This window comes from Toxotes jaculatrix, chromosome 19, assembly GCF_017976425.1.
Source record: "Toxotes jaculatrix isolate fToxJac2 chromosome 19, fToxJac2.pri, whole genome shotgun sequence".
NCBI classification, from domain to species: domain Eukaryota; kingdom Metazoa; phylum Chordata; class Actinopteri; family Toxotidae; genus Toxotes; species Toxotes jaculatrix.
The window spans coordinates 3985444-3997856 of record NC_054412.1 but is presented as its reverse complement, the minus strand read 5'-3'; the positions used below and the strand labels follow the sequence as shown (position 1 = coordinate 3997856).

Genomic DNA, 12413 nt, shown 5'->3' with positions numbered 1-12413 from the left:
CATCTCATATGTGTGTCTGTGTTTGTGTGTGTGTTAATGGGAGTTGAGAGTGTGTGTTTCATTGATCCTATGCAGACATGCTCTGCTGGATATACCTGCTCTGTGTTACACTAACAAGGGCAGACTGGAGTGTGTGTGTTTTGCAGTAGCTCTTTGATTGTGTGTGTATGCATGTGTTTTATGTGTGCATAAGGCCTGTACGTGCACATGTGTGCTTGCGTTTGGCTGTGATGTTTGCGGAGTGCTTTGATGGGTCTAGACTGGGGCAAGGAGCAGTTTTCTCAGACCTAGACTGTGCTCTGTCTGTTTCCCAGGAGATGGCGACCTCTGACCCCTGTGCAAATGCCCCCCCAACCCCGCCTGAGGAGCCGGAGGCCTCCCCCTCCCCTCGCAAGAAGCGCGGGCGTCGGAAACTAGAGCAAACCGAGAGGAATAAGGGTATAGCTTTAATGCAAAGTCATATCATTTCAATTTATCTACAGAAACCTGTGATTTAAGGATTTCCACTACAGAGCAGCTAACTTGCTCTTAATTTAGATGCTTTAAAGGATATGAAATGACACTCATTAAATGTGTGATTTATAAAAAAAAATTATTCACCCACAAGAGCACTGTCAGTTTACCTGAAATTGTAATAGCCAAATAACTTCCAGACTGCAGTGTTTGAGGGCATTTCGACTTTAAATATGTATGCCGGGGGAAAGTGATGAAAACCATGACTTTACCTCCTCATTAAACCTCTTGTTAAATCTGTACAAATGGGCTATTTCCTGTAACTTTTCTTCTCCTGCAGACGAGCCAGACGACAGAAACTGCGACTCCCCTAGAGAGGTGAGGAAGCGAGTTGTAACCCAATTTCTGAAGGTTTTTTTTTTTTTTTAAACTTCCAAAAATGAAGCTAACGCTCTCACACAATAGTGCAAGCAGGTTTAAGAGTATAATAAATGTATGACAAGCTCTTTGTGCGTCTGTGTGTGTTGCAGGGTGAGACTGGGAGACTGCGGAGGAGGCCAGTCCCCAGAGTGACTTTCCAGGCTGGCGACCCGTACTACATCAGCAGGAGACAGAGAGAAGAATGGCTCAGCCGCTGGAAGATGGAGGTGGGAGAGAATCAGGTCTCTGTCTGTGTGAATTTATAGCAACAGCAACATGGAGGCTTGTGTTTCTTTTACGAGTCCAGGCAGATAGGAAAGGCCTCAAGTTAACAACTCAGTCTGATGATTGAATATCAGGCTGGTTTGAAACGGGTGACATTTTTATACATTATGTCTTTGACAGATCATAATTTTTCACATAAACACCCCTCTGGATTACTTTTTAATTGGATCTGTAGACGGATGCTTTGTATTGTAAAGCATCGTAAATACAGTTGAGCTCAGCTTTTTGTAGCACTAACTAGTCAAGTAAGATAGATATTAACTCGATTTATGCCGTTTCTGTTAAATGTTCATTCTATTCAAATAAAATGAGAGAGCAGTCATTAACATTTACTTTTGAACATCATTTGTTTTGGGTAAAAAAAAAAAAAGTGAAGCTAACACTGTGAGCAGGCAGCAAACTGGAGACCACTGCTACACCCTCACTGCCACATACAGTCGTATGCAAAAGTTTGGGCAAATTACATTTTTCACATTTTTTTTTTTTTTTTGAAGTGAAAACTGTTAATTCACTGTTACTTTTTGTCTAATACACTTAAAAAAATAGAAAATGAATAAACATTAGTCTTTGGGGTTGTGTGGCAGCCAGTGGCACAGGAAACATTGCACAGATAGAGGGGAGAGACTAAATACCAGCAAATCCTGGATGTAGACGTCCTGCAGTCAGTCAAGAAAACGAAACTGAAAAGAAGCTGGCTTTTACAACAGAACAATGATCCAAAGCAGACTTCAAAAATCCACCGTGAATTACCTCAAGAAACACAAGCTGAAGCTTTTGGAGCTGCCCTCACAGTCTCCCCTGGCCTGAACATCACTGAAAATCTGTGGCTTGATCTTCCACAACACGCGGTGTGTGGACGACAGCGTAAAACATATAAAAATATCTCTGAACCTGAAATGATCTGCAGGGGTTAAAACTCCTGGATCAAGAACGGAAAGACTCTTAAGTAACAGTGCATTAACATTTGAAGAAAGGCTCATTGTTAATGTCTGTTAGCTGCAGGGCTTGTGTTTACTTCTTTCCACTTCAAAAAAATCGTCAAAACATGTAATTTGCCCAAACTTCTGCATACAGCTGTACATGTTTATCCAATGTGCCATTAATCATGCCAGTGCACTGAAGCCGTCACTGCCCTGCTCATACTCCTTTGCTGCATGCCAGCTGACCCCCCTCCCTCTGTTTAACTTAAAGCTACGCTGCCTCCTCCAAACATTAATACTTTACATATTCTACATTCACACATAATCTATTCCATGTGAGCTGGCTGCATGAGCTGAGTATTCCAAGAGATATAAAACACAGTCAGGATATCTGCAAGTCTTGAAAAGTCTTAAAAACACTGAGCATTCACGTTTCTCAAAAACAACTAAAAGTTTTTACATTTTTTCTCTTGCCTAATGTTAGTTACAGAAAGCTTTGCCGATAATTTCAGTCCCCCTGTTTAGCATTTATAAGCAGTAGACCAATTTTTAATAAATGTTTTATAACGCACTATAATGTAGTTATAAGCAGACATAAGTGTTTATTAGAGATGTGTTTAAAGAGATAATGAATCATAATATAGTAAAACCCAGTTGTGAATATATGAAATAGTCTTAATAGGAGAATTTGCAATTTGTGACAAATCCTATACATTAATAAATACTAAAAATATAGAAGTCTTTAAATCTTCTTAGTGTACCACTACAATATATTGTGTTATAAAGGTGTATTAAACGTTTGTATGCTGATTATAAATGCTAAATAGGGGAACTAGAGATTGCAGGATATCATTAAAACTAAAACTGGGATTGTTTTGACAGTGGATTGTGCCGCAGGAGGCTGTTGAGTCATTTTTGGTGTTACAGTTGGCATTTCAGTCGGCGCCATCTGACCTGTAGCTATAGGAGCGAGGAAAGGTCATTGTCTCATAACGGTCAAGTGTCCTGCTTTAACAAAGTTTGGTTGATCCATAAATGTAGTGCTACTTATTTACATTTAAATTTAACGGAACATTTCAGTGACAGAGCTTTGTTTGAGAGCTCTTTATTGTCTTTCTTGAAAAAAAGAAGTTTCCAAGATTAATTAGAGGTTTCCTCTGGTTCTGGCCCATTTAGCTGATGTTAGTCACTGCCTGTGTTTGTTGGAACGCGTCTTCAGTATATTTCCGAAAGGACATTTGTCTGTTTTGGGTCGGACCATAAATACTTGACATCACACCAACCACTGACATCCGAAAATATGTTTTTGTCAACATCATCTCCATCTTTAGTTAAACTTGCGCTCACTGTTGTTTTGCCGTCTTCCTGCTCTCCTCTACTGTGTAGTGTTTGTTTACACTGGAAGGGAGCGGACTTCCCTCACACACACACACACACACACACACAAATGCACAAACACTCTCAGTTGGCTGGTGGAAGATGAACTGTGTTCTTTCTGTTTAATTGGGTTTTTTTGCAGTGACATTTACTCAGCACTTGACACAGTGAAGTACCACTGAAAGTGAAAATGGTGCTTTCCCTTTCTGTGGCTACAAAGGCCCCTCATGCAAAATATTTGTCTATAAAAGAGATTTTACCGTTGATTTTACGGTTGACTTTGACATGCATTGCCCTAAAGTGCAACAGCACAACATAGTTTGCAAACTGTGGTTCCCCAGCCTTTTTTTGTCCTGTCAGCCCAATCAGATGGGTCTGAGTACTGCTTCATCATACCCCTCTTTTTCACTGCAGAGCAAACACAGCGGCTGTAGTGAATTAAAGGCATTTGAATTTATGCAAAATATAGTGATCCTATAATTGCTGATGTTTAGGTTTGGTCTCTTTGTTCTTTTCTCTTTTTAGTAGGTTTGGTCATCTTTGCATTTGCACTGCTGCCATGTTTCAATCACTTATCCGTTACCTGTAAATATCTTTTTAGACTTTTCTGCTCGCTATGTAATGAAAGCTGAGGAGCATTGAGGACACAGAGATCACGTACTTAGTAATATTTCTAGGAATTTGGCTGGTTTAATGACGTCAAGCAGAGTTTATATTCACATATTACATGTGTTGCTGTTTTAATGGCTGATTTTGATATTTAAGTGATTCCGATTAGACAGTATCTTAAAAAATGACAAAAGCCAAATATTTTTGAGTAATTTAGGGATTTAGTATTTTCCACCAGAGTTACATAGATGTAGAGAAAGCATTGAAACATCATTTATATATATATTTGAGTATAAATACTCAGATAATTTGACAGAGTTTGGTTGTGGCTTGTCAAAAATGTCTTAAGTTGGGGGAGGCTCTGTTGGAGGAATTTGGACTCATTAACTCAGTATTTCTAAAATCCTGGCTACAGCCATGCTGCTGTTGTGGCTTGAATATTACTGGCTTTTGTGACAACAAATACAGTAGTGATTTTAGCCCTTCGTTTTCCTCCTAAGCACACGCGCTGCAGAAGTACCTCGTGAAAGGACGAGCACCCTTGGCTGGAAACACTACTTTAAAGTGAACCAAAGTGGGCTCTCGTTGACAGCCGGTACAGTTTCAACTAGTTTCTGTCCATATTAGGAAAACAAAACAGGTCGGACATCACTTTTTAAACCATTATTTAAAGTGGCTATAATCAGCATTTTTATATTAACAAACATATGACTACTTCTATGTGTAAGAGGTCACTCGTGGTGACAAACCCACAGATATTCATCATCCAGCTCAATAGTTCCTCTCATCTCTAGAGAGCTTTATAGCATCTTTTAACTCATTGTTTTGGTTTTATGACCCAAAAATTTACTGTTTGGTTCAGTCTCACTGCTCTCTTTAACCTTGTTTTCCGGCAGCAGCAGGCGGCTGATTTTATTCTTTATTTGATTCCCATTCATCTCCCACAAAGAGGTCACCAGTCTTCCTAGAGCCTACTCAAAGGCAATAACAATAGCATCAAACAATTCAAAATGACACAGCATCAATAAAACAAGAGTCAAATATAAAGATCAGAAAATAAGTGAAATGACTCTACGTGTGAAAAGATGGGCAATATAAGTTCACAGTGAAAAACAAGAACAAAACTATTTCAAATAAATGGCAACCAAAAAACCCCCCCTGCTGAGCACCACACTACAGACAGGCACAGTCAGAAACTAGCTGGTGAACATACTGGAGCAATTAGCTGCTAAAGAGCCAGATATTTTCCTCAGGAGGTGGTGGAGACCAAAATCAGAGATAAAAGCGAATGAATATTTGACTGATATTCATACGATGACTGTAACCATGCCTCAAATGCATCTGTATCTGCTGAGTGTGTAACAAATTTGCCACATCAGCTTTAGAATTTGGTATTATGTCAGGTGTGTTGTGTTCACAGCTGTTTCCTCTGCCCCCGAGTGGCCATAACATCAGTTATTGTAAGTTTAGTTTACTGTAACATTGCAGGTTTCTGTGATCATAGGACCTGTAAGAAAGAAAGAGATTTTATCTCATGTATGGACATGTGACACACCTACTTCTGGCGCCATTGTATTGACAGTATACTGTACTGTCTGACTGGAGAAAAAAAAAGTGCTGCTTTGCTGTTACCAAGAGAGGTTGCGTATGTGTATGTGTGTGAGTAAATGCCAGTAGATGCAAGAAAGTGTGTGTATGAGGATGACATAAAACTGAAAGACCGGATGACTGAGAGAGACAAGATTGTTTGTGGTCGTGAAAGGGTGAGAGAAAGTCATTCAGGCTGACTGACAGACAGGCTGGCTGAAACACACTGGGATATGAGAGCGTGTGACAAGCAGAGCAAAGACTGAGGCTGCAGTTTCCTCGTTCTCCTCTTTGAGCTTCTTCTCTTGCAGTCAGTGTTTGACGGACACAATCCTTGAAATCTGTGAGGTATGTGACAGGAGATCACTTGAGAAGAGCAGAAAGAGTATCTTCACTCTGGTATTAGACTTAAATAATATAGTATAACTAAACCTGTGAGATATAACCAACATCAGATTTGCATGAGTTATGATTAATCAAATGAAGATGATGTTTAAAAAAAAACAACAAAAAAAAAATCCCACACAAAATTTCCAAGCATAATTGAAGCATATGTAAACACACACAAACTCTAATTGGTCAAACTGATACCAGCTTGTCCTCAGACTGTTGCATGTGCATGTGGCAGATGGAGAGTGAAGAGATGTAGAGAGAGGTAGAGCATGTGTGACTTCCTGTCAACACTACCTTCTCACTTACTGACTCATCACCTACTCTGAAGCCGTAAGAGACGTGTGTGTTTCGCTTGAGTGTAGTGACAGAAATTGAGACCAAGATGTGAGGTTGTTCTCAGAACTCCGTATTAATTCGAGGAGAAAGAACAACAACAAAGACTCGAAGAAGGAGAGAAAGGGAAGGAAGGAAGGAAGGTAGGTAGGTTGACAACATAGTGAACAAAAGTGAGCGGAGAGGAAAAATAGGAGCAAAGAATCAAAGCTATGAAAGAAAAGAAGGAAGGAAATGCAAAGCAGGAGGGCAGTGGTGGAAGAAGTGCTCGGTTCCTTAATTCAAACAAAAATACATGAATCTAAAAATACTCCATTACAAGTAAAAGTCGAGGATTCAAAATCAAAATCCTACTTCAGTAAAAGTACAGAAGTATAATTTAAGTTAAGGTACTCATCTGCAGAAGAATGGCTCCTGTAACTGATGTCTTATCAAATATTAGATCATTATCAACATTTTACACTCAGGTGGTTGAGGTGAAGACTGACTGTGTTTAATTCAGTGGTTCCCAACCTCACAGGATAAATCTTTTTGTGTTTTTAAGGTCTCATTAATGTGATCAGAGAGAAGAAACAAAGCTCTGACACACAAATGTGTATTCATGTCTTGCACTTTTCTCTGCTCTATGGTTTTTATGTGAAATGATGGATAATTTTACCTCTTCAGGCCTCGCAGAGTTATTTAAATGAAATCCTCTGAGATGTTTTGAGAGGAAATTGCTCTTTGGTGGAACCTCTCACAGTCCATAGACACTTGAAACTAGACACTGCTATTTGTAAAAGGTCACAAGGCAGAAAGACTGGGAACAAAAAGATTGGGAATCACCGGTTTACTCTTTGATGTTGTATTTTATCTTTTGTTTTTATGTAAAATCTTAATCCGAAAAGTAAGTACAGCGGTCAGATGAATGTGGTGGACTGAAAGGTTCAGTGTTTCCCTTTGAAATGTAACAGAGTAAAAGTATAAGGCAGCATAAAACAGAAATACTCAACTAAAATACCTCAAAATTTAACTTGAGTACAACAGTTGAGTAAATAAACTTAGTGGCTTTCTACCATTAGAAGAGGGAAACTGAGAAATAGAAAGAGAAAGAAGAAAGATAAAAAAAAAAGAAAGGAGGGCTGAGATGTAAAGCAAGGAAGGAGACAGAGAAGGGAAAACTGAGAGAAAGTGTGAAACATACAGTGAAAGAGAGGACGGGCAGAAATCAGTGACGGAGACAGAGGTTAACCAGTTCCAGGTTTCTTTCTCTCTCTCTCTCTCTCTCTCTCTCTCTCTGTGTGTGTGTGTGTGTGTGTGTGTGTGTGTTTGCTCTGTCAGTCAGTTGAACTGCAGCCAGCTGTTAACAGCCCCATCAATATCCCATCTCACTGCTGTCTGAAGGAAACCTGGTAACTCTGCAAACTCTTTTCCATTTCAGGATAAAAACATCTGGCATCTTTTCACTTGGCGTTTAAAGTTACAGCCCAGAAAATAAATACTGAGTGGGGGTATGCTTTACTGTATATATTAGAGGATGTACTTTTTTTTCCTCCATGCCTTCACACCATTTTGCGCTGATTGAAATTAGCATGTCACACACCACACACACACTCAGCTGTGTGTGTGTGTGTGTTTTGACTGCTAACCACATGTGTAACGTACATGAACGCGGTGCAAGTTAAACAGCACTTTCCATAAGATCCGATTAGTGGTTACTGACGTATCACTTAACAGAAATTTTTTAATAAATTAGTAAATTAAAGCTGCCATGTGACTGGTCAAAAACTTACCAGATTACCTTTTCACAAAGTGCAATAAGGGACAAAATTGTCATGTGTTCCTATTATTTTTCAAGTAACTCATGTATGAACTTTTGAATAACCTATTTACATTGAGTATGCTCAAAAGATCTGAGTGTGTAACTAAGTGCGTGTTTGCTAACATGCTAGCTTTACTATATATATCAAGAGTTGTGCATCTGTCTACTTGTTGTGGATCTCATCTGCCCCCTTGTGGCCAAAAAAAAAGTAAATTAGTGCAGCATTAGGTGAGAGTTTCAGACCCTCGGTGCACTACATGAAAGCGGACATTGTCCCTCCAACTCCTAATATTCACTTTATAGACATTATGTCAACCTCACTTTGTTTTCCTTTCTGTAACTCTAGACTGTCTCATGTGACTCGCTGTGTAACTGCATTTCACCGCAACGTGTATGTTTGTGTGTGCGTGCATGTGTGTGTGAATGTCAGGTCCTGACCCTAACACATCCTATTGCCTTGTCAACCCTGAGGCTTACCTAACCTTTGACCTTGGTGCATGTACGCACCTCAAATACACACTAGGTTGGTTTATGTGTGTGTGTGTGTGTGTGTGTGTCATCATCACCCTTAAATCCCTGGGGCTACCAGACATAACTGTGCGTGTGTGTGTGTGTGTGTGTGTGTGTGTGTGTGTGTGTGTGTGTGTGTGTGTGTGTGTGTGTTGTCGTAGTTCACCTAAACATCTGTTAGGTGAAGGAGCCAGTAAATCACTGCTGGCCAATCAGCAGAGAGGGAGAGGGTAAAGACTTGAGGGCTTGAGTGAAGCTGAGGAGACACACAAAGAGGAAAGTGTAGGAAGAAGAGGAGGAGGAGGTGAGACAGAGACAGATGACGAAAATGACGGAGAGAAAGAGAGCCAGGGAGGAAGGGTTGCAGTTGCAGAGCTGCCATGTCCGGTCTGTAAGTGATTTAATTTTTTATTTTTTTCTTTCCATGTGTGCACGTGTTGCAGAGAATGCAACTGTGGATGAGTTTTCTTTTTAAGAGGAAGTGATACAAGTTGTTTCTGTTGCCAATTTGTTTTTATCCCTGCTCAGAGGTTTTTTGTGAGCAGATGCAAACTTGTGTTCAATCCCCTTTTTCCTGGTGTCTTCATGCCAAGTGAAGTAAAACATCTGAGAGAGAGGTGTTTGATTAGTTCTAACAGAGGTCAGTATTGTTTGTTTTCTGGTTACTTGTTTGTTGTCTGGGAGAAGATACAGGTTCAGATTAACAGTTTAAAGTGTTTCCCACCGGCTGGAAAGCCATTCGGATGGATCCTTAACGCGTTAACCCTTGAACACCATCCCCTGTTGGGATTCATCTGCTTGGATAACATGCCCACATATATCAGCTTACAACTCAGGATCTGTGGGGGATACATTCATGCCTGTGGTATCGTTTTAAAAATGGACAGCTTGACTTTTTTCTGGATGTAGTGTAATCGAGCATGGTAAAATACAGCAGCTTTTTTGGCCTGTGAGGGCAAGTTTACATAAGACCTTTCAACAAGGCAATTCAGGGCGCTTAGCATTAAATGTAAACAACGTAACCAAAAGAAACATAAAACAAGGTAAAAAAATATCCCATTTAAATAGGATTCAACAGAATAAAATTAAACTGAAAATAAACTAAAACTAAAATAGAATAAAACAGATAAAGCTGGAGAATAAAATAAAACATCGCTGAGTAGTTCTGTCAAAGAAAAAAAAAAGAGGAAGGAAAGATGAGAGGAAAGTCTGAAACAATAACCATAACTTTGTGCTGCATGAATGGTTTGTTTCTGCTTTCCTCTCCTGCTAATCGTCTTGAGACCCCTCAGATTTGTTTTGCAGCTTCTTGTTGGGGTCCTGACCCCAACAATGAGAACCACTGGTTCACAAACAGTATCACTGAGAGCATTTCTGGTTTTTCTTCTTCTTTTTTGCACTGTGGTTTTACATAGTCTCTAGGAAGTAGTTAAGCCACCATTCTTAAAACATGGATAGTTGCTTAAGCATCACTACTGTAATTTAAAGTTTAATATTTCTGCACTAAAGTTAAGTTAAAACCACAATGAATTAAAAGACAGCTGTCTAAACTGTACTGTAAATACTTATATTGCATGATCATTATGCAACTTTTCATAACACTAGTAGTCTGTAAAAGTTCTGCATACTTGTGTGTGAAACATGGTGGTAAAATGTCAATAACTTTTTACACTTTATTATTGTCCTTAAACAGCCATCAGACGGACATTTCAGTCCATTTTATTTACTTGTTTATTTGTTTTTTTGTTTTTGGAGATTAGAGGGATTTGGATTAGCAGTTGTTTTCCACTTTTACTTCTGCCTAAACGACGTGCAAATTGTAACCAAATTATCCTAGAAACTGGAAAACAACACCAAGCCACTAAAGTATTATGTTCTAGGATTAACATCAGGTTCTGGTATGCTTTGATATTATTACAAGCTATCAGCTTTGCATTTTTGGTCCATTTTACTACAAGAAGGCATTTTTCTTGGTTGTATTTGCAGTTACTTGTTTGTCTGGAAACAGAGGAAGATTTGAATTACAAGTTTAAGTCCTTTTCCACTTTTCAAATCAATTTTTTTTATTTCAGTTTTCTTGTTTAGTTGCTTTCATTTTTGGAGGAAAAGTGACATTTGAATTAAAGGTTAAAAGCCTTTTCCATTTTAAATATGTTCATATTAATCAGAGCTCAGACAGACATTGTTTGATCCATTTGATCATAAAATGTCATTTTTTTTTCCTGTTTATTTGGGGCGGAATGACTGGAAAGGCATCTGAATGGCCACTCAGCATGTTAATAAATGGAAAACTACACCATCAAATTACTATGCTGTCGTCAGGTCAGACATTGATATTGTTCTTAAACAACCATCAGACAGATGTTGTTTGGTTCATTTCATTACGGTAGATCTCAGGAGAACCATGGAAAACCACTGATTGTGTTTCTTTAACATGTCCCACGGCTGCGATCAATGCTAATGAAAAAGCGGTCACTTGGTGTGTTGCCTATTGACGGCGTGAGAGAGGCTATTAACTGCTGTCTTAATTGTAGCGTGGGAGTATATGTGTGTGTGCGTGTGTTTTGAGCAACGTCGGGTTCATCCCGAGGTCAGGGTCAGTCACGCTCTTAAAGGAGGCGTGGTTTAAGAAATGGCTCATTGGTTAGGTCAGAGGGTGAGGGGTCGGAGGTCAAGGGGGGCGGCACAAAGAGTGAAAACACTGACCAGGCCACGGGGTTCGATAAAGTTCAAAGACGTAACTCACAACATTACAGCCTCTCTCTCTCCTTCTGCCCCCCTCCTGCCTTTATTTGCCCCTCACATGGAAACACACACACTGGCTGTTTTTTGCTGCTGTCAGCCTTTCAGCATCTGCATGCTTCAGTTTTCTGTTACAACTCTAAATGGATCCATAGATCACTTTCATAACAACATGGAGGTGACAACCAGCATCTTGCTGAATATTTATTTTGAGTTACATTACCACCACAAACTCTACTGTGCAGAAGCTTTAGGCACTAAAACTTTCAAAAATAATACCATGAATAGTTTATATGTATTTGTTAATCTCATATAAAGTGCATAAAGGATTAAAAAAAAACAAAATCATATCAATATTTGGTGGTGTAGCGCCTCCCTGAAGGTACTGCATGATGGATAAGAATATAAACAGTAGAGTGCCTAAAACTTTTGCACACTACTGTATGTATGTGCCCAGTGATCTTACTGGTGAAGGTATTTTTGCAAATACATAACAAAATATAGTTTCATAACAATTCAGAGCCCCGAAGATCAGTTTGAATATGTTTAAAAAGCCCCACGTACAGTTTTCTGCATCACAGCACAAGCCTGGACGCCTTGAACGAGGCGCTGCAGAGCTGAAGTGTTTATATTCCATAAACTGGCCTAATTACAGAACTTTTTATAGGTTAGTGGGTCATTAAAAAGTCTTACTCCACAATTTGATCAAACACTTACTGGATGCGTTCTCTGTATGCTTGTAGATTGTGAATGATGTAGTGAATAATGACTGTACTGGATGCGTACGTCACGATATTCACAAATATATAGGATGGATTCACAGTTATGAAACAGAACTTTAACAAGAACTTTAACTTGTCGTTGGGCCTAATGAAGCAGTTAGAGTCTGACGGAGTCAGTTCTCAGATGTGTGAGTTGATCAATCAGTCCCACCTGCTGGTGCACGTACATGACACCACAGGGAAAACAGCGCTGACTGAGCT

The 12413-nt window shown here is 39.4% G+C and overlaps 1 protein-coding gene across 5 annotated transcripts in view; it reads left to right on the top strand.

Annotated features, from left to right (window-relative positions):
• The window catches only part of LOC121200082 (DNA (cytosine-5)-methyltransferase 3A-like), a 55081-nt gene that overhangs the window by 22543 nt on the left and 20125 nt on the right, over positions 1-12413 (top strand). For 4 of the 5 annotated variants that reach the window (XM_041065154.1, XM_041065153.1, XM_041065152.1 and 1 more), the window contains 3 exons: positions 315-438; positions 794-831; positions 984-1100. The exons of the other annotated variant lie outside the window; for it this stretch is intronic. In XM_041065154.1, the coding sequence (XP_040921088.1) occupies positions 315-438; positions 794-831; positions 984-1100 (279 nt within the window). The remainder of the gene's footprint in view (positions 1-314; positions 439-793; positions 832-983; positions 1101-12413) is intronic. 5 annotated transcript variants of the gene reach the window in all.